Source organism: Symphalangus syndactylus, chromosome 1 (genome assembly GCF_028878055.3).
Source record: "Symphalangus syndactylus isolate Jambi chromosome 1, NHGRI_mSymSyn1-v2.1_pri, whole genome shotgun sequence".
Lineage (NCBI taxonomy): Eukaryota > Metazoa > Chordata > Mammalia > Primates > Hylobatidae > Symphalangus > Symphalangus syndactylus.
Window position 1 is genome coordinate 109,722,588 of NC_072423.2, and position 23,334 is coordinate 109,745,921.

The window sequence follows — 23,334 nt, forward strand, 5'->3', positions numbered from 1 at the left end:
TTTAAAATGACACACAAATCGTTGTTCCTACTACTATTTCAACATTCTCCTCTATTTCTGTCTTGATTTGGGAAATGATTTTGACTAATTTTACCCTTTTCCTCTGTCAAATAGGAATGATCATTCCTGTTCTATCTCACAGGGCTGCTGCCAACACACAGAAGCAAGGTTTGTACAACACCGATTTGTCTTCTACAAAGCGGGCTGCAAATGATGCCTTGTTATTCACCGCAGACTTTACCATGACTAGACTGAAGAAAAAACTCACATGCAACAGAAAAACAGCACTCCAAGTCTTCACTTTCAGTAAAGAATAACAGAGGACATTTGTACTACATCGGCTTTAATCTTCCACGGCCCGAGTCTGCTGTTCTTTGTCCTATAACTTGGTACCAGGAAGTGATTGTCTAAGTTCCACCCTTGACCAAAGTGTAAATATAACTTTCTGTATTAGCTCAAGGAATAAAAACGCAGAATGAGACCTAATAACAGTTACCAAAAGTAGGCAGCTCTATGCTAGGTGGAATGGCAGGAGAGGCAACATGTAGGACAGAACTAGAGGGAATAGGCCTAAAATGGAGCAAGAGGGATTCAGGTCAGACACTAGGATAAATTTCCGCAATGGCTGTACAATACTGGAAGTCATTATCAAAGCACACTTTAGGGTTTTCTTTAAGAAAGAAAAAGTCAGAGAAAAAGGCTGATGGGGTGATTTTAATCCTGCTTGAAGAGAATGGGCCTCTGGATAAAGTCCACAGAGAATTATTATAGGATTATCCTCCAAACCAAATGACTGACTGGCAAGCCTTACCTTCAAGATTTCTCCATCTGCATAAAGCACATACATGGTCACTTCAATATTCTTTTGTACACTCTTTCCTCCTCTCTCGAAATCCCCCTTCTCCAGGGTTAGGTACAGGTCATTGCGGATATCACCTGCGGGGAAAGAAATGCCATGTCCTTATGACTCCAGAAGCCATACTGTCCCATTTTCACGGAGAACTAGCTAGCATTTGGATCTTCTGGGGCTTGGGTGGGTGCTCAGGGCATTCCAAGCTTGGTTAATAATGATGGACATTCTACCAGTATCAGTGCAGCAGCACTCAGGTTGGTTAGTCATGTGTTCTCTAAGTCCAAATTCTAAAGATGTTCACCACACCTTGTCAAGGGTGGAGAATCTTTCAGATTGTAGATGCTCAGACTGCTCAGTCTTTCTCCCCTCCAGAAGAGTGGCTGTAATCTAAGCCTCCCAAAGAGGGAAGATTCTGGAATCAACAGGAATAACATTTTAACATGCCTATGTCTTAACTACTAATCCCTCTTCTTTTCCCTCAAGAAGAGTTTCTCTTTTACAGATTTATACCTTTTATATGCTTTCTTTTTGCAATCCCCATCCCTTCTGAGTCTGACTTGAGGATATATTACTTTTCCTTCCTCCTGGAGGCTTTGTTCAAATCCCATTCCCTGCTGGAGTGACAGGTAGAGGTCACTGGACTACCTGTCGCTTTTTCTTCTTTTTGTTTGCAAGTGCACTGGGAGATCACTTTCCAGAAGCATAGGTAGTAAGGCAATGAGGCAACAACCTGTTGTGCTTTTTTGCTTCCCTGTGCTCTGACTCCAGCCCAATTTGCCCAACTCTGTTGTTCAAGACTGGCGAGGAGAAGCTCAAACTTCAAGTCTAAAATGACCCACGTTACATCTTCCTTTTTAGGGTGATAAGTTGAAGGGAGACAGCATTGCCTGTTCATGTATAAGAGTGTATTTAGGCTGCTCTAAGTTCCTAAACCTTTAACATGACCAGTTTTATTCACATGAACTAAAGAAGGGCTTTTGACTTAAAAAAAAAATAGTAAAACCTATGGGGGCAACAAACTTCAAAGGGAGAAAATGGCAAAGGAAAATGGGTAAGACCAAAGTGAAGATGTGTTAGCAGCCTGAAGAAACCAAATGAGAGGTAATGAAACAACTGGCAAAACATGCCAATTCAGAAACCAGGTAATTTTTTCTACTTCAGTTCTTAGAAAAACTGGTACATTTAAATATGTTACCACCTGGAATCATAATGATAGAAGCAGGGTTTGTTTTTGGTTAGCAAGTGGGCTTTCCGGTTTGGTCAGAGATAAATGACAATGCTCTCTTTTTTGCACTGACTACCTCTCTAATAATGGAAGCATCTGAGTTTCTCTCAGGCATGAAACAGGAATAGACCAGGACTGGCACATATTTGAGGATTTCAGGGTCTTCATGACTAGTCCTTCCATTATTCAGGTCATTTTCCTATCCCAGGTATGCAATCTTGCAATCATGGTTATTTGGTTGCATAATGAAGGTTCTCAAAGTACTATGGCTAAAGTGGGGAAGAAAAGTTCATGACAAGCAATTAACTATTCCTCAAGAGCCCTAAGAACTTTGCCTAATGTGTGAAAGCCATCTTCTTTCCTAAACAAGCAACCTTCAGGTTACCATGAAGGAAGAAGAAAACCACACCAAAATGCCACTGTTGCATATTAGGATATCCTGGAGGACCACATCTGCACAGACCCTTGGATTGGGAAGTGCCTCCTCTGCTCTGAATTCTGATGAGTCTGGAATCTTAATCTGCTTCCTTTGGACATTGCTGCTTGGGCCCTCCTGGTACACTATTTAGAGCACTCAGGTGTACAGGGTAGGTTTGGGTGGGAAAGACAGGTAGAATGAGAAAGGAAGCTCAAATTCATCAGTCTGCTACTGTCAGGACAAAGGCTGAATAAAGTCAGTCCTGAAAGTAAAATCCAAACTTAACAGAACTTTACTATGGCTTATTGCTATTTTTCTTCATTTTAACTTTCTCCTTTAAAGTCAGGTTATTGCTATTATAGTGGGATAAATCATAGTTATACCTGGAATTTTTAACAATTGAAAGAGGCTTCTTATAAAAGTCTTTTAATTGCACATTAGTTTTCCTATGGAATTTAAGTAATACTTAAATTTGTAGACTGATTTAGCACAAAGTGAATAGTCTAGATTTTTAAATTATTTATTCTAAAATTTTAATTTTTATCCTTTTCTGAGTCAAATAGTCCAGAAAATTTTAATGCTTAATCTAAAGAATAGGTGCTTCATTTAAATATTACCCTGGTTTGAACTCTCTGGAAGTTATTCTGAAAATAATCTATGAGGTTTTTAAAAGCAGTTATCTGTTGGCTACCAGAAATATTATTCTAGGTTGCACAAACATTTTTAGTTTCTGTGGCTCTATACACAGGTTAAGCAATAAACGTCCTTCAAATGAAACATTTTCAAACTTTTCCTAGTTATATATACTAATATAAAACTAGCGGCTGAGCATGGTGGCTCATACCTGTAATTCCTGCTATGGATTATAAGGAGGCTGAAGTGGGCACATTGTTTGAGGCTAAGAGTTCCAGTCTAGCCTGGGCAACATAGTGAGGCTCTACAAAAAAAATTTTTTTTTTAACTAGCTAAATATGGTAGTGTACACCTGTAGTCCTAGCTACTCAGGAGGCTGAGGAGGGAGGATCGCTTGAGCCCAGGAGTTTGAGGCTGCAGTGAGGTATGATCATGCCAGTGTACTTCAGCCTGGGTGACAGAGTGAGACATTGTCTCTTAAAAATAAATAAATAAAATTAGTGTCTTGGAGATTGTTAATGACAGAATTTGATCTGTGTTGACTATACGGAGATATGCTCACAGTTTCTGGGCAGAGCATTTTAAGGTAAAATGCCAGTTTCAAAAGGGAAGGATTAAGCTACATATTCCTGTAGTTTTCATTTTTTTAAAAAACAGAATGCCTTTGGTGATCGTCTAGCTGAGAAAATTTATCAATACAAGTAATTGTACCCTCTGAGTTACAGACTGAAGCAGTTTATTTTCATCAGGTCTTTAGCTGCTCTTTATTTGGAGAACAGACCTGCCTAAACTAGAACTATTCTCAGTCAGGTTAGGTATTAGGCTATTGGGCTTATGGGTTGCAATTATGCAATTATGGTTTCAATTTCAAGAGTGGCAATTTGTGAAAATGAATGTTGCTGGGAGGGAGAGGCTTCTTGTCAAAATCTCTCTGGGGGATCATTTCAATCAAGCGCTCCACTAATTCTCTTGGAACTAGGAGAAAGCATAAGCAGAAGCAAATGTGAAAAGCTCCAGGGATCTAATGACCCAGGCCTGCCTGCCTGCCTTATAGATAGCCTTCCATGGTTCCCCCACTCTTCAGCTGTCCCTATTGAATGTTACATGTTCACAAAAACTACAAGTGGGATCATGCCTCTGGGTTAAGGCTGTGCTTCCAAGAGGCTCCTGTAAACATTGGCACCAACTGCTGGGAAATATTACCAGGAGAGAGAGGCATGAGGGCAGGCACACTACAATGAAGATGAGAAAGAGAAAGCTGGAGCAGTGGTTTTGGAGGTTAGTTTGCATACCAGTGCCTGGATGATTGTATTCGAACCACCTAGGGAACTTGTTGAAAACAGATTTCTAGCACTCACACCTTGAAATTCCAGTGGGTCTTGTGTACATATATTTTTTAAAAAATCACCAAGTGATTCTGATGTTCTTCATTATTTAACACTAGGAAACCAGAACATGGAGGTCTGCTGGGAGGACATTGATGGAGTTTGGGTAGGAGTGGGGGACTGGGCAGCTCTTAGGCAGCATGGAGATGTGCTGAGAGGGTGAGTCTTTTCCACAAGAAGTAGGAGTAGGTATGTCTGAGGGTAGCCCCGATGACGGGTCTCTCCTTTAGGAAGGACCTTGGGCAGCCCTGACTCCCTTTGTTAAGTACCCTCTGTTTCCTAAGGTTGGCAGGGCATCTTACAGCATCAGTAATGCCTTACATTGAGTGCTTAGTGCCTGGGTGACATCCAACAGATTTTCTTGAATGAAGTGGAACGATTTGAGTTTTTTTTTATAAGAGGGTCTCGGAATAAAATATCTGTCCCTTTCACAGTCTCACAGGATCTGTTGGTACAGCTGCACTCAGAAAACTGGGCACTTTAAGTTTATAGGAGTTGACAAACCTTTTCTGTAAAAGACTAAATAGTAAATATTTTAGGCTTTGTCGGCCACATATGTCTCTGGCAGATGTTGTTTGTTTTTACAACACTTTTAAAATGTAAAAGAAAAACATTCTTAGCTGGCAAGAAGTACAAAAATAGGCTGTTGGCTGGATTTGGCCCATAGGCTATAGTTTACTGATACTTGGCTGGGAACGTTTATGTGTGAAGAACAGCTGCACTACACTGCAACTGCACATCAAAAATACAGATTCCTGTGCACCAAGACAAACAGCTACTGGGACAAAGCAAGGTAATGAACCTGGGGCTATGTTATTATGACAGGGATTGGCCTGGAATACTCTGAGGTGCTTATGCAGTGAGCAATCTTAAAAGTAAACAGTGCTGTTCAGCCACCAGAAATCTTAAGGGGATAGATAGGGAGCACTGTGACAGATCAGTGACAGGTCTGACTCTCTGAAGACCTGCACCCTAGTGACTCTGGAGAAACAGTTCATGATGTGTTTGCAGATTTCTTCTGAGAGTAGTCTCAGAGGTCTCCCAACCTCTGAAGTCCAGCTCAGGCACCAGAACATTTGTTAGCAAGAGAATCTCTTGCCAGATACTCCAGTACTACTTGGAATTTGGGGTCAAATGTTTCATTAGTGCTAGCCCATGTGGAATTCCATCCCAGCAGAAATAATCTGGGAAGGCCCAAACAAGTTTGGCCAGTCAAAATCTGATATGAGTTCTTTATTATATTCACATTCCTTCTGTATAAATTACTCACACTTCATATTAGGAGGCTCTGGGTTCAAGTATTTTATATATATATATATATATATATATTTTTTTTTTTTTTTTTTTTTTTTTTTTTTTTGAGATGGAGTCTTGCTCTGTTGCTGAGGCTGGAGTACAGTGGCACAATTTCAGCTCACTGCAACCTCCACCTACCGGGTTCAAGCAATTCTCCAGCCTCAGCTTCCTGAGTAGCTGGGATTAAACGCTCCCGCCACCATGCCGAGCTAATTTTTGTATTTTTAGTAGAGATGGGGTTTCACCACGTTGGCCAGGCTGGTCTGGAACTCCTGACCTCAGGTGATCTGCCTGCCTCGGCCTCCCAAAGTGCTGGGATTACACACGTGAGCCACTGCGCCCTGCCCAATAATATTTAATACTATATTATTTATACCTTGTCTACTTCTAGACAGGATTAGGAGGGGTTTCTACAGATGTGCTTTCTCTTCCTTAAGATCATGTAAGATGAGAACTGACTTTCTTTCAGTACAATTGGGATGATGCCAAGCCTATCTGTTGGAAGAATAGAAGGATGTCTCCTAACAGCATACATGGAAATGCAGAGATGTTAGCTACCATTCAACTTGGATGGTTTTAGGTATGTAACCAATGGAGTAGTTCTTATTTACTTGAGGAAGAGACCAAAAGAAAAAAAAGAGGCTCTTGAGAGGACTTCTTTAGAGTACCCAGGAAAGAAGGATTCTTTCTTCTTCTTACCATGTCTTTGGTGTCACACTTCTGGTTTCCATTGTAACAAAGTCAGTGATGCTCTTTGCTCTAACAGGATGAGAGGTATGGGCATAGTGTGACATCACTATAGATAATTTTTCCTTTCTTGAGTCAGGGATGTGATGATCTTCCAACCTCTTTTGAGACTAGATGTGATTATTCTTAAACCATCCCTTAGATACACTGCCATAGCCTCATTTGACACTCAGATTGACCAGCGCTATGAACCCGCTTGTGGTAAATAATGTCATTGCTCCCCTTGAGGAAAGCTTTCTTCCAAAAATCATCTCTCTGTTGGTTTGCCTTTTCATGTGAAGTATGTCCCAACAAAGCCAAAAAGAGAAGCTTTCCGCCTTTCTGAATCTTTGTGGCTTAGAGTAAGCATGATTCCTTTTCTTTTCAATGAATGCAACTGATCAGTCTCATACAAAAATTGTTTCCTGTATCTATACACCTTAAGCTTGTTAAGATTCTCTAGACATTCCAATATGTCCCCAGTTTCTTCAGATCTTAGTGAATACTCAAAAGTAATACACAGTGTTATAGGATGGGCTGGTAGCTTTTCTTTTTATGTCTTGTCAGTTACCCAAGAAGGTAAGGCTGATGAGGATTATTAATGTGTACATGACACCCCACCCCAGTATTGCAACATTCCATGAAACAAATGAAGATGAGAACAAAGCAGGCAATAAGCAGACAGAGCACACAAAAGACAGAACTTACACCCAACTATCTTCATTTCTGCATCAGAAAGAAAGGGGCGAAAATGAAGGGACAGCACAGAGAAAAACAAGAACAATTAAGACAAACAGGAAAAGAAAGAAACATCACTTGAAGGTCAGTGATGAAACATGTACATTTTTGTCAGGAGTCAAAGAAAAGGACAGAGTGTGTTTCTGAGCACAAGGGGAAGAGTCAGAGGGTCCTCTAAAAGGATGTTATGCCTATATAGCTGCCTTCTAATAGATATGTCCAAAGGGGAGCAGTAATTGAGTAAAGGGAATCAAGAAGGGAAAAACATCCATAAGCAGAGTTCTCTCTAGGACATGGTTCTCAAAGGGGGTCCCAGACCAGCAGCATCACCATCACTTGAGAGCTTGTGAGAGATGCAAATTGCCAGGTCCCACCACAATCTTACTAAGTTAGAAACTCTTGGGGTGGGCCCAGAAATCTGTGTTTTATGGGCCTTGCAGGTGATTCTGAAGCACACTAAGGTTCGGGAACCACTGCTTTAGGAAAAAAACTTAGTCATCTGTTAGAACAACATAATAAATCATAGATGGACTTCTCATGACAAGACAGAAAACCATTTAATATGTAATTTGGCTCATATCACCTACAATCAATGATAACCTTAGGAATTCACAGCTTAGAAAATAGGTTAAAACATTGTACTTCCCAAAGAACCATGACAAAGCCCTTTATTTCCACTGACTACAGGGTACAGACTTTCCAGGAAAGCAAAGAAAGAGAGCCATTGCAAGTGGTGGCACATCTCTGCTGGCTTAGACATGGTCTGAAGAAGGGTACGGTCCCTTCTTGAGCAAGAGGTTTTTTGTTTTCGTTTGGTTTTGGTTTTGAGACAGATTCTGCTCTGTCGCACAGGCTGGAGTGCAGTGGTACAATCTTGGCTCACTGCAACTTTTACCGCCCGAGTTTAAGCAATTCTCATGCCTCAGCCTCCTGAATATCTGAGACTACAGGTGCACACCACCATGCCTGGATAATTTTTGCATTTTTTTTAGAGATGGGGTCTCACCATATTGGCCAGGCTGGTCTTGAACGTCTGGCCTCAGGTGATCCACCTGCCTTGGCCTCCCAAAGTGCTAGGATTATATGCGTGAGCCACTGCACCTGACCGAGTAAGAGGTTTTATTTTATTTTAATTTTTTGTTTGAGATGGGGTCTCTCTCTGTCACCCAGGACTGGAGTGCAGTGGCGCCATCTTGGCTCACTGCAACCTCCGCCTCCCAGGTTCAAGCGATTCTCCTGCCTCAGACTCCTGAGTAGCAAGGATTACAGGCACCCACCACGACCCCCGGCTAATTTTTGTATTTTTAGTAGAGATGGGGTTTCACCATGTTGGCCAGGTTGGTCTTGAATTCCTGACCTCAAGTGATCTGCCTGACTTGGCCTACGAAAGCGCTGGGATTACAGGCGTGAGCCACTGTGCCTGGCCTGAGCTAGAGGTTTTAAATCATTCCCTTCATGTTATACTCTTTTGGCTGACGGTTTTCTTTAAAGTTTTATTATAGCTAATTCTGACACAGGAGTTACAGAAAACAATGTTAACATCAATTTGTTTACCTGGAACACCTGGCCTGTTTGTCTTGCCTGCCCATCTTCTTAAAAAAATCAAGAAAAGGACTAAAAGTATGCCATAGAGTTATTATTAGCTTTTGTACTTTAATAAAATGAGTTTAGAAGGAAAGAAAAAGTATCCACTGAAATATGGTCATCAACTAACAAAAGGTTATATGCTCAGTTTTTAAAAACAACGGCTAAATTTCTCATATCTATTTGTTCTTCTATAATCTAAGATGGCATTTCCTGGTTTGGCTCCCAGAACACCAGCAGTATCACTGTTACCTCCTGCTCATTATCACGGGTCACGAGCAGAGCTGAATGGCTGTGTAGTCATGGCCTCAGTTATGGCAGAGCAGAGTATCTCAAGCTCACATCATCCCTGTGATATGTATGTACACTCTCATGGAAAGCAATGGTAGAATGTCAAAAAGATCTTTTTAGAAATCATATGTTAGCTACTGGTGTGGCTAGAGCCTGTCTGAACTCTCCCTTACGGCTCTGCCAGTATGCTTTGACAAGGACCTATCTGGGCCATCCTGACCAAAAAAAAAAAGACCTTTCCAAATGAGTGTTTGATAGTTTCTGCCAAATGCTGGATAGTTTTAAAATAAGGATCACAGTTTATGAATACTTCTAATTTTTCCATTTACTTTAATTTCTCAGACTTATCATGCTGTCATGGTCACAGTTACTGACATGATTTCCTTCCTTCTTATTTCTCCACATGTTCATGGGTCAAGAAGATGAAGTTGCAGTTTCTTGTAACTTGGTCACACCAGCACTGTGAGAGCTGAGGGGACTGCTACAACTCAAGTAAAACACTCTCACAGATGATGGGTGGACTAGCTGCAGGTAGAGATGTGGCCAGGGTTTGAAAAAGACTCCTAAGGACTTCTTAACACAGTCACTGTTTCCCAAGACAGGCTGACCACAATGTAAAACACTCTTGCATACTTTTCCTATTGATCCAATAGGACCTGTAGGTACAGTCCTATCACTTTGCCCAGGGACTGCAAACCTACTCTTGACAGTATATTAGAGCATATTAAGGGGGAAATGCAAGTTGCTAACAGCCCACAACCCTGTAAGTGGCCATCTGTGCAAAAGCTCTTTTCTCAGGAAGAGAACGGGTGGAAGAGGGGGCAGATTATGCAAAAGGGCTGCTCTGAATCAGTCCTTACTTTCGGCTATAGCACTCAGTACTTCAAAGGCAGGCTCACAGCCCCACCCTGGGCCTGCCAGGACTGCCCAGTATCTCTGCCTTGTGGGGAAAATCATATGATGATCCCTTAGCTGCCTGGAAGAGGGAAAACCCCCTTAACCTCAGCTTGCCTCACTAATGCTTGAAATTACATATTTCCAGTCATGTCTAGCTGTGTGCCAATGATATGAAGAGATGCAGAGTATCCTAAAAAAGATTTCTTTCCACAGATGAGGTTTTGACAATGTAACTTAAAATCGAATTTTGCTTAAATACATTTTTGACTGAAGCTTGTTCCTTTCTAGTCTCTGATCACTTGGTTTTAATCACAGCAGTACGTGAAGACTATCAGGAAGGTAGTATCCAAATCTTAGAAAAGTTCTCAAGAGAAAGGAAGGACTTTAAGTATATCCCTTGGAATATACTCCACCACATAAGCCTAGATATCTAATTTTTAAAAGATCACCAGGTCAATTTTGGTAACTATTCTTTTTTCAATTTTGGTAACTTTTTTTTTTTCATAGTCAAGAAGCCTGACTCTGCTTGGGCTCTTTCCCTAATTATCAGCCCAGAAAGAGCTAAGAAAGGTGTCACGACAGGATGGTAGAAGTGTCCTGTGGCAGTCATTACCCCTACAACAGCTTTCATAAGCATGAAGTCTCCCTAGCATTTAGAAAAAAACATAATTGATCTACTAGCCTAAATTTCCCATCCAAAAGACTCTCCTGTGTGCATGAGTAGAAGACGAAGGCTGTGTGTAGCAGCTTGCTCTGCATTTACAGTGTCTATGGAGAGAGAATGAATGTGACAGAAAATAAATCTGGGCATAGCCTGGAGAGTTGGAAGGCAGCTGGAACCCATCACATAGGCCTTCTCTATGCCCAGGCTACCCAACTCTTTGTGTATGTGCTGGCAAATGCTTCCAACAAGAGAATTTAGTGAACCACCATGAAGAACTCCAAATAAATGATATTTAAAGTGATCACAATCAGTTCAGTCTATCCTGGTCTGGCCTGGCCCTTTACAACAAAAGCAAATAGGCTTTTAGCAGAGCATTAAAACTCAACTGAGGCCAGGCGCAGTGGCTCCAGCCTGTAATCCCACCACTTTGGGAGGCCGAGGTCAGGAGTTCAAGACCAGCATGCCAGTACTGGATCACTTGAGGTCAGGAGTTCGAGACCAGTCTGGCCAACATGGTGAAACCCTGTCTCTACAAAAATTACAAAAATTAGCCAGGTGTGGTGGTGTACACGTGTAGTCGCAGCTACTCGGGAGGCTGAGGCAAGAGAATTGCTTGCACCTAGAGGGTGGAGTTTGCAGTGAGCCAAGATGGCGCCACTGCACTCCAGCGTGGGCAACAGAGTAAGACTCTGTCTCAAAACAAACAAACAACGACAACAAAAAAACTCAACTGAGAGGGTAGGTCCACTCCTCCTAGAATCTATCCAGATAACCAGACATTTACCCATTCTAATCTCCTTTTCCTTATTTGCATCTTTTCTGCTTATCAGGACACCTAACATCCATCTGAACCATGCCTCTACCCTTTCTTTACTCCTGATAGCACCCTTGGCTCTGATACCCCATTTGGATCCACTTTTCCAGCCCTACCCATGTCTGCCTAATTAGAAAACATGAACCTGATACTGACCTACTGGGACCACAGTTGAGGGTCAATGCATTCCCAATTTCTGTCCTGGCTCTCCACGGGGCATTAGATGAAATGGGTGAAACAATTCCTGAGAAGCTGGCCAGGTAGTGCTATATTCACAATGTCTAATTTATACCATTTGCCTGATCCATTTTTCTGATACATGAAAATGGAAATGTATCTGCTATTCCTACACATATGGGATTCACTGATACTACAGGCATATATTTTGATATATTCTTCCCCTTAAGCAGGAAGTTGTTGTGAGACAATTATATTCTAAGAAATGTGATGGAAGAGTAGAGTATAAAAACTCTCCATGAAGGTTCCATATTCACTTCTACCATCCAGCCTTCATAGAAGACAACAAAGCCAATCTGCTGGATTGTCATGTTGCACTGGTGAATGTAATGTAGGGGCTTCTGGAAAAGAACAAATGCCTATAAGAGCCAAAGGGCCACTGACTGCAGACTGCAGTAAGCAGCCTGACTTGGGATGTGGGAGATTTTAATAGCTGCAGGTCTTCTCCATAGCACAGTTCACCACCTGCTCAGGAGGGGAGCACTAGATTCCATCCTAACCCAGCTTCCTTCCCAGACCCAAACAGTTCTGCATACCTGGCATAATGACATCAGGAAATCCCAATTTTCTTGTAATCGCCAATCCCCTATTAAATATCATGGGATTTTCTCTCCGAATCTGTTCCATGTCTCCACGAAGAAGCTGCAGAGAAATGATAAGACCTGCAAAAACAAAAGCATTTTCTTAGAACCATAGTTCTACCCTGTTACATAGCACTTGAAAAGGCATAGTCACATTTTCCAGAAGAAAATGTGCAAAGTTCAGCAAAATTCTTGAGAAAAACTTTTATGCAGACAGTATAAGTTATTCTGAAGAAACATTTTGGAAAGCTAAAGAAATTTAAGTCAAAGTGACCCCAATAACCCAGAGAATTAGTCTATTAAACACAGACTGAGGTCTGGGAGATTGAGTTGTCTCTCCCTCTGTTCCCCAGCATCCAACTAGGGTCCAGCTGGCCTTTGTGAATATTGAATGAGAGGGTTGAACTACATAAGTCATATATTTAGGAACCTAGAGAAATCTAAAGACTGGAAACAAGTATGACCAAAGAAGACCTTCAGTCAGGCCATCTCAAATATGAGAAATGAGCAAGCTAAGATGTGCTGTGTTTTATGCTAGGAGTATGCCAAAGTGTGGGAAGTAACTTTCTAGTTCAATCTTGCACTGGCTTGCAACAGAGGAGACATCACATTCTGCAAAGAAAAGAGGGCGCTTTTGTGGGACTAAGCCGTGACTCCATGAGGATTTCAGATCCTCCACATGATCTTTAATCAAAACTTGGGAGTATTTGTAATATCCCCTCAGGTGAGCTGCTTTCTGGCTCATTACTTACACCCTTGGAGTTGCGCACAAAGTTAGAATCTCCTGAAATTTCCCCTCCACACCACCCTCCTGAGGGTCCCCGCTGCAGCTACTGGCTAGAAGGCTGTAACAGTTAAGCCTGTATGGAATTAGGAAGTGTTACCTCATAACTGTGAATGGGTTTAGCTGTTAACAGGATGAAGAATTTAGGTGTTGATCTATGGGTTGACAGGAGGCACCCTCATTGGTCTATAAACTTGGGAGTTAAATAGCAGATGAACATTTATAGAAATGAGGGAATAAGGTGTTATGATAATGAATACAATTAGAAGAGTAGTAGCTGGAATGGAGATAGTAACAAGCAGAATTGTAAAATAAGAATGGTCTAGGAATGGGGAGGGAGGAGGAAATGGAGAAGTAGACAAAGAGAGAAGTCAGATACAAGAGTTACAGGTATTTTATCTGGCAAGAAAAGTATGCCATAGCCAGGAATATGTACTCTCAGAGCTGGGCCAAGGGAGGAAATACGGTTCTACTACGGCCTGGACAGAACCTCAAGATTATCTCATTGCTTCTGCTAAACTCATGCTTTCCAAGAAACTTTGGGATTACAAACATGGTACCTCAAGTGTCATTAACACTAGGATCACAGTGCCCTGAAAAGGCAAACATATAGTATTCCAGTTGGCATTCTGGTTAGATAATCAGTGTTTAAGGTTTCAACCCCTCTAAAATAATTATCTTAAGCCTAATCACTGGTGGACTAAACTGCAATTAGTTTATGAACCTGAAAGCCTAGGAGCCAGAACCAAAACCACAATAATCTTTGTAGAGAACAGCTTTGGATATATCTGCCCTCACCTCATAACCTACTAACTTATTCATCTTTGTTGTCTGTACATAGCTATCAAATCATATCCTCTGGGTAAACAGAAATCCATTGACTTAGGAGACAGCCCAACATGAAGCAAATAGCTGGGGACGAAAGTCTCCATAATTTGAGGGGGTTGTGGTTGGAAGGCAAAAGCAAAAAAAAAAAAAAAAAACAAATCAGTGGGTGTACTCTAATCATTCTGCATTGGCAAGGGTTTAAGTACCCACTGACTGTCTTTTGTCTTTGCATTTTCTGATCAACCAAAACGGCGTACAGATGCAAAGTGAAACTCATGAAGATGTTGACTACTGGTGCTGAGAGTGTCACAGTTAGCTTTTGAGCTACCCAAAGGGATCCTAAAGAGCTGCTCTCTACTTCTAAACATAACAAATAAGAGAAAACCTTCAAGTTTATGCAAGAGATCAAATGAAAAGGCATGCAAAGAATGAAAGAAATCACCAATAGAGGCTATAAAAACTGTATGTCCTTTTGTAGAGTTGAGATCCTGGAACTTCTGGGTTTCCTCTCTAGTTCTGAAACCCTGGGTGATTGAAGCACATACCAAATAATGCTAAGGCATGATTCTGAGCACAAGAGAGCCTTCATGAATAGTTCAGTAAAGTGACCCACTCACTCACCCAGTATGCAACCTGTCCCTTGGCAACACTTGATGTTCTACCTGACTATCATCTCAATGGGGCCCTCAAATCAACCCAGCCATCCCATTACTGGGTATATACCCAAAGGATTATAAATCATGCTGCTATAAAGACACATGCACACGTACGTTTATTGTGGCACTATTCACAATAGCAAGACTTGGAACCAACCCAAATGTCCATCAGTGATAGACTGGATTAAGAAAATATGGCACATATACACCATGGAATACTATGCAGCCATAAAAAAGGATGAGTTCATGTCCTTTGTAGGGACATGGATGAAGCTGGAAACCATCATTCTCAGCAAACTATCACAAGGACAAAAAACCAAACACTGCATGTTCTCACTCATAGGTGGGAGTTGAACAATGAGAATACTTGGACACAGGAAGGGGAACATCACACACTGGAGCCTGTTGTGGGGTGGGGGGAGGGATAGCATTAGGAGATATACCTAACGTAAATGATGAGTTAATGGGTGCAGCACACCAACATGGCACATGTATACATATGTAACAGACCTGCACGTTGTGCACGTGTACCCTATAACTTAAAGTATAATAATAAAAAAATTTAAAAAAAGAAAGAAAATAACAAAGTCTAAACAATTTATCTGTTAATCTGGTCTCACTGATTACCTGACACAAGAAAACCATTTTCTTACTGAACATCTTATTGGATTAAAGACTGACCCATAAAAAAAGTAACTGGACAAATTAACACCTGTGTAAAATATTGCAGGGTACCAACTTGACTCTGTTCTTGTGCCCCACCTCCCCCACCCCTTCTTGTGGAAATGCTGGATGAAGATTAATTATATAAATTAATGTCAGCCCAAGATGTGGAAATAAATTGTAATTAACAGTCATTTTAAAATAAATAGAAAACTTGTTTGTTAACTGCTTTATCTTCACTTGTCCTTAATGCTCTTCATGCTACTACTGGAACTGTTAAAAGTTCAGTTTGTAGCTACATATCCAAAGCCAACAACGGAAATGAAGAGCCACATCTATTTAAAGTTCACATAGAAGAGTTGCTGCTGGATGACACATTTACTCTCAGCACTCAAACCCAATGTAGCAATTGCTTCTGCATTTTTAAATTATGTGACTTGAAGGAAAAGCACTAATGACTTCTGAAACAGAACTGCAAGGCAATGAACTGCCCAAATATCTAACAAAGATGGGTAAAAGTTTATAGCAAAGTAAACTAATTTTTAATAAAGATGTATCTTTAATTAAGTAGACTAATAAAGACCTGAACTATTCCTTAAGCAATCTATAAAATTCTCTGACACAAAGACCCCAGAGTCCAGCAGTAGAAAACTCATGCTCAGAAGCTTGGCAACTGAGTAGAAAGGCCAAAGTCCTGGAGTCTGGAGACCCGGGTTCTATCCTTATTCAGCCACTAAGTCATTTTGCTGAGCTTCAGTTTCCTCATTTATTTAATGAGGGGGTTGAAACAGGTAATTTCCAAGGTCTCAACTAGCTTCTAACATACTTCAAAAAGCAGCAGCTTGTTCCTCCTACTGACTTTTCCACAACTACACAGAGACCTCCTCTCACTACAGCCATCCTGAGGCTCTCTGAAGTCTATGGTGCCCCACAGAGAGATCTTTCTAACACTGTTTAAATGGCAAGTGTCTGTGAGTTCTAGACAAAAATCAGACACAGAATATGGTACAGTCCCTGCTCGCTCTGGGAAGCAAGACAAAACTCATCATCTTAGGAAGTTCTGGCCAGGGCAATTAGGCAGGAGAAGGAAATAAAGGGTATTCAATTAGGAAAAGAGGAAGTCAAATTGTCCCTGTTTGCAGATGACATGATTGTATATCTAGAAAACCCCATTGTCTCAGCCCAAAATCTCCTTAAGCTGATTAGCAACTTCAGCAAAGTCTCAGGATACAAAATCAATGTACAAAAATCACAAGCATTCTTATACATCAATAACAGACAAACAGAGAGCCAAATCATGAGTGAACTGCCATTCACAGTTGCTTCAAAGAGAATAAAATACCTAGGAATCCAACTTACAAGGGACGTGAAGGACCTCTTCAAGGAGAACAACAAACCACTGCTCAATGAAATAAAAGAGGATACAAACAAATGGAAGAACATTCCATGCTCGTGGGTTGGAAGAATCAATATTGTGAAAATGGCCATACTGCCCAAGGTAATGTATACATTCAATGCCATCTCCATCAAGCTACCAATGACTTTCTTCACAGAATTGGAAAAAACTACTTTAAAGTTCATATGGAACCAAAAAAGAGCCCGCATCACCAAGTCAATCCTAAGCCAAAAGAACAAAGCTGGACGCACCATGCTACCTGACTTCAAACTATACTACAAGGCTACAGTAACCAAAACAGCATGGTACTGGTACCAAAACAGAGATATAGATCAATGGAACAGAACAGAGCCCTCAGAAATAACACTGCATATCTACAACTATCTGATCCTTGACAAACCTGACAAAAACAAGCAATGGGGAAAGGATTCCCTATTTAATAAATGGTGCTGGGAAAACTGGCTAGCCATATGTAGAAAGCTGAAACTGGATCCCTTCCTTACACCTTATACAAAAATTAATTCAAGATGGATTAAAGATTTACATGTTAGACCTAAAACCATAAAAACCCTAGAAGAAAACCTAGGCATTACCATTCAGGACATAGGCATGGGCAAGGACTTCATGTCTAAAACACCAAAAGCAATGGCAACAAAAGCCAAAATTGACAAATGGGATCTAATTAAACTAAAGAGCCTCTGCACAGCAAAAGAAACTACCATCAGAGTGAACAGGCAACCTACAAAATGGGAGAAAATTTTTGCAACCTACTATCTGACAAAGGGCTAATATCCAGAATCTACAATGAACTCAAACAAATTTACAAGAAAAAAACAAACAACCCCATCAAAAAGTGGGCAAAGGACATGAACAGACACTTCTCAAAAGAAGACATTTATGCAGCCAAAAAACACATGAAAAAATGGTCATCGTCACTGGCCATCAGAGAAATGCAAATCAAAACCACAATGAGATACCATCTCACACCAGTTAGAATGGCCATCATTAAAAAGTCAGGAAACAACAGGTGCTGGAGAGGATGTGGAGAAACAGGAACACTTTTACACTGTTGGTGGGACTGTAAACTAGTTCAACCATTGTGGAAGTCAGTGTGGCGATTCCTCAGGGATCTAGAATTAGAAATACCATTTGACCCAGCCATCCTATTACTGGGTATATACCCAAAGGACTATAAATCATGCTGCTATAAAGACACATGCACACGTATGTTTATTGCAGCACTATTCACAACAGCAAAGACTTGGAACCAACCCAAATGTCCAACAACAATAGGCTGGATTAAGAAAATGTGGCACATATACACCATGGAATACTATGCAGCCATAAAAAAGGATGAGTTCATGTCCTTTGTAGGGACATGGATGAAACTGGAAATCATCATTCTCAGTAAACTATCGCAAGGACAAAAAACCAAACACCTCATGTTCTCACTCATAGGTGGGAATTGAACAATGAGAACACATGGACACAGGAAGGGGAACATCACACTCCGGGGACTGTTGTGGGGTGGGGGGAGGTGGGAGGGCTAGCATTAGGAGATATACCTAATGCTAAATGATGAGTTAATGGGTGCAGCACACCAACATGGTACATGTATACATATGTAACAAACCTGCACATTGTGCACATGTACCCTAAAACTTAAAGTATAATAATAATAAAATAAAATACAAAAAAAACACAAAAAACTCATCATCTTAACCTGGTGAAGCAATGGTAGAAGTTGCTCTTTCATGAATTAGTACTATCATCTCTCTTTTTAAATATTCTCTATATGTTTTAATCACATTATGTCCCAAGAACGTGTAGTCAAGGGCACCTCTTTATAAATCAAATAAGTAAATAAAGCAAAGAACATGACAAATATTGATGTGAATGGTGGTTTCCCAAATTGCTAGTAACTTTCCTATATGTTCAAAACAAAATTTTATTTGTCTCTTGCTTTAGCCTAGATTCAGCACACTGCATGGAGCTACTTGGCATCCAGGCACATGTATAAGGGAAAACTGTCATTTAAAAATAGTGAGAGGCTCTGAGATATCCCCCAAACCCCCACTAGGGTTTTAGAGGAATCAAGTTGTTACAACTGAAGGTCTCAATCTGGGCAGCCTCTGGTGTGGATCTCCTCTAAGGATCCTCCTAGTTGAGTATCTGCTCACCCCAACAGAGAAAAAACAAAGTTTTCAACAACATGTACTACTCTTTAGAAACTGCTTGCCTCTCAGTGACTTTACACTGTCATTTAAGGACAACTTATAATTCCCAACAAGGTCTAAGAAAGTTAAAACAAAGAGGATTATGTAAAAGAGGTTATAAAATGATTTAGAGGTAAAAACTGTCAGGAGTAACCTGGTTCTGCGTAAATTAGATAGCTATCTGCAAGGGTCTATAAAGGCAAATAGGCTTTTAAATAATGCTTCTAATTTAATCAAGCATTAATGTTGAACTTAGAAAACAATATAATATGTAGAACTGCACTGAGATTATATAGAAATTATTTAAACAGAGTTTTTAAAGAAAGGAAGGGAAAAGGAAAAGGAGAAGTTGAGCTAAGATGAAGCTTCTTTGAAATAAAGATTTTCCATTCTAGTTTCAGAATGACTGATACTGGCAGACTAATCACAGATTCTTATTATGGTCAGTCTTTCAGGAATAGAAAGAGAAGTGTGTGATGTCTATATCTATATAGATATCTAGCTATATATATACAGAGGTATTTATTTGGCTGAGTATAATCTTTGTTTAGGCAAACATAGACTTCACAATGTAACAAACCCTGCAACATTTTTGCTCACTCTGGATTTGAATTGGAACTCAAGTTACCTATCAACACATATGGAACTCATCATAGAAAAAACAGAAAATGTATTTTGGTCAGCAGATATTAGGGAAGGCCTCAAATTATTACAAAAAGAATGAGTAGGAAATGCCTGGGCAGGAGAATAAATGTCTATAGGGAATACAGCAGCCAATCTGCACCAACCAACCAAAGTGCTGTATGATTAGCAACTACAAATGCAACACACAATGTTCTAGTCAGAGAAGTACCTCACCATGGCTGGCGCTGGGGGCAGAGTACTTGGCACTGGACTTTCGGATGATGTTCTCGTGGATCTGGGACCACTCACTCTCGTTGTTGCACCTGTAACAGAAGGACAGGTGTTATGGTACTCAAGTATTTTAAACACCTGGTCTGATGTTCCAATGTGTAACACTTAAGTTCAAAGGGAAAAGGATCCCTCACTTTCCTAAAGAAATGATGTTATGTTTTACTAAATTAAACAAGGCTCATTTCCTATTAAGCAAAAAAGACATACCTGGGCAAAGGATAGAAACTCTAAAATGAATCCCTACAAACATTTAATTGGCAAAATTCCTTCTCTCAGAAGAAACGCTATCCCACATGAAAAATTGTTTCTTGGCCGGGCGCGGTGGCTCACGCTTGTAATCCCAGCACTCTGGAAGGCCGAGGCAGGCGGATCACGAGGTCAGGAGATCGAGACCACGGTGAAACCCCGTCTCTACTAAAAATACAAAAAATTAGCCGGGCGTGGTGGCGGGCACCTGTAGTCCCAGCTACTCGGAGAGGCTGAGGCAGGAGAATGGCGTGAACCCGGGAGGCGGAGCTTGCAGTGAGCCGAGATCGTGCCACTGCACTCCAGCCTGGGCGACAGAGCAAGACTCCGTCTCAAAAACAAAAAAAAAAAAAAAAAAAGAAAAATTGTTTCTTTTCTAGCACCCATTGCATGCGTGCGCACAGACATATAAACAGGCCCCAGAGGATAGTTCCTGATGGAGGAAAAACATCTCCTCTCAACAAGTACTACTGTTTAGAAACTGCTATGGCATTGGTTTTTTACTGTCATACAACTGTCATTATGACTGGCCCCAATGGAAAGCCCTGCTAAGCTAAAAGCAATGTTGATACTATTTGCATGAAGCTATGTTTTAACCAGACCAAGTTAAGAAAAGCTTGTGAGAGCAGTGGGCTTGATTTACCATGAAGTCTTCTGTGGTCAGGGGGAAGGAGGACTTAGCAGACAAAGCTGGATGCCTAAATGTGTAAGAATAAAGTTTCTTCCTAGGAATAAAGCTCTTTCCTAGGAACTATGGGATTGAGACAAAATAATGGAGGAATAACAGTGCATTTCTCTTACATTCTGATGTTTTAGTGTCTTCCTTCTAAAGGTCAATTCCCAGAGAACTGCAACCACATAACCATTTGGAACAAAGTTTAGGAACAGAGACTAGGAATTCCTTATCCTAGTACAGACACCTTGATAAAACAATTGGAAAAAGATGAGGGTAATCTTGAAAATTCCACTTGACACTTAGGGAGTTCCCACAGCCCTGGTTCTACCCCGTCCCCTGTTAGTTAGGAAGGTATGGATCTACCTATCCCAGAAAACAAGACCCATGCAAAAAGGAGAACCCATGGAACTTTTCATGGATTACTCAGATGTGTCCAGTTCAGCATGGCCACTTCCAGGAGGAGACCCCAGTAAGAGTTATAGAGTGTGCCATCCAATAGTATGAAGCATTTCAGGTCTCTAAATAAAAGGGTTGGAATAGAGGCCACTCAGAGATAAAGGAGGTCAGTTACTAGCTTAATTAATTGTTACCCAGTCAGTGGCTCTTTGGACTCCTGGCCATAAAAATATACCTCATTTACTCAGAGCTGTTGTGATGAATGGTTAAAGGAGGTTCTCACAGCCCAGGGCTCTGAGAATAACTTTCTGCCTATAGAATTTCTTCCAAACAAGGAAAGAGGGAAGAGTATCCTTTAAAACAATCTCTTGTGATTTAGCAACTTGGCAGGAAATTAAAAGCCTTGAAAATTACCTCCCCTACTGGATGTGGTAATTTCAGTTTTTCTCCAATAAAATACTCACTGGTACCATGGTGGTATCGTGGAGCTGGAGCTTTGTTAGTCATACCAACAGTGGCAATCTGTATTACTTCACTCACATCTATCCCTCCACCCAACACATACAATTCATTTGCTAGACAACTGACAGCCTGTTCCTGCCATTCCTCTCCCCTTGCATACCCCTTACCTATTTGTGACCTTCACAGCTCTGCCTTCAGCCCATTTCCTTCTTACTCTACAAGCCTTCCTGGGCAATCTCACCCATTCCCATAGCTTCAACCACTACCAGAGGCTGCCAAGCTCCAAAGCATTGTCTCCAACCCAGACTTATCCCAAGCTCCTGATCTACATGGCCAAGAAAATTCATTTCTCCCCAACCTGGCTGTACCCAGAGATGCCCTCTCACTGAGAGGAACTCAGTAGTTCACTATACCCTTCCAGCATTCACCATATCCTACAGATTTTGCAATCATAAAATCTCACATTTGACTTCTCCTCTTCATTGTCTTGGTTTGGTCATTATCATCTCTCTTCTGGACCAGTATAATAATCTTCTAACAGGCCTTTTACACATCTTGCTTTCCAGAATGTCAATTTGGTCATATGGCCACCTTTCTTAACACCCGTCACAGGTTAGGGTTCAAACTTTTCATCAAGTCATTTAAGGCAGTCTCATCAGGGTCCTCTCTTACCTCTCCAGATCTCTTTTACATTGAAAAAGCCTACAAAGACTCTACTTTATTAATTGTATTTCTTGCCTTTCTTTCCCCCCCTTTTTTTTTTAAAGGATTCAGTTCAATATTGCCTTTTCTATGAATCCTTTCCAGCTTGCTCTATTATTTTCCATTCTCAACATCCCTAATCTAGACCTGATCACTACTTCTTTTGAGTGTTCACTGAATTCTGATTTCTAGAAGAATACCTATTATATTTCAGGGCACCTATTTGTCACTTCACCCGACTGCAAGTCCTTAGATGATAAGGACTGTGTCTTGCTAATCATCTCCACCATGTAGCAAAACTTGTAGCACATAATAAATGCTTAATATAATATTTGTTGAATAAGTAAATGGAATAATTGCCAAGGTCAATTGGTTCTTATAGCTTAAATGTTGCTAATTAAAACTTTGCCATCACTCTGCATCAGAATTACATTACACTAAAGGCAGATATTGAGGAAAACATTCTGCATTATGGTCATCTTATGAAATCATTACTAGATCTATCTTAAGAGGAAAACAGTAAAAGAGCAGTGAAAACAATCACATTTCTGGGGAAAGTAAAGGAAAAATGAATGGCCATATTTGTGCCTATTTGAGTCAAGGAGGATGGGAGCACCAGTGGCTGGAAGTATGCTTGAAAGAAACTCCTGGTAGCTCCAAAGGAAAGACTGTTTGAAATCAAATGTCATGCAGATTCATTTGCAGACTGCAAAGATTGAAGTCTCGAAATTTTGCAGTCTACTCATGACTGGCTATAAAAGAGATTTAGCTTTGCAGAACTGCCAAGTTATTGTTACAAAGGCATCAATTTACCTTCAGTTATCAATGCCTCTTTTTATTCTCTTAATACAACACTTGCTTTCAAATACTATATGCTGTTAACAATGAATTCTTTCTATCTATCGACTGATCTATACAGGGTCTCACTGTCGCCCAGGCTGGAGTGCAGTGGTACAATCACTGCTCACTGCCACCTTCACCTCCCCAGGCTCAGGTGATCCCCCTACCTCAGTCTCCAGAGTACCTGGGGCCACAGGCACACAACACCATGC

General features: G+C 40.8%; 1 protein-coding gene across 7 annotated transcripts in view; it reads right to left on the reverse strand.

Annotated features, from left to right (window-relative positions):
• The window catches only part of DOCK3 (dedicator of cytokinesis 3), a 677,098-nt gene that overhangs the window by 155,815 nt on the left and 497,949 nt on the right, over positions 1 to 23,334 (reverse strand). For all 7 annotated transcript variants that reach the window (XM_055275673.2, XM_055275643.2, XM_055275636.2 and 4 more), the window contains exons 13-15: positions 19,744 to 19,832; positions 12,298 to 12,423; positions 812 to 936 (exon numbers count right to left, since the gene is read on the reverse strand). In XM_055275673.2, coding sequence (XP_055131648.1) covers positions 812 to 936; positions 12,298 to 12,423; positions 19,744 to 19,832 — 340 coding nt within the window. The remainder of the gene's footprint in view (positions 1 to 811; positions 937 to 12,297; positions 12,424 to 19,743; positions 19,833 to 23,334) is intronic.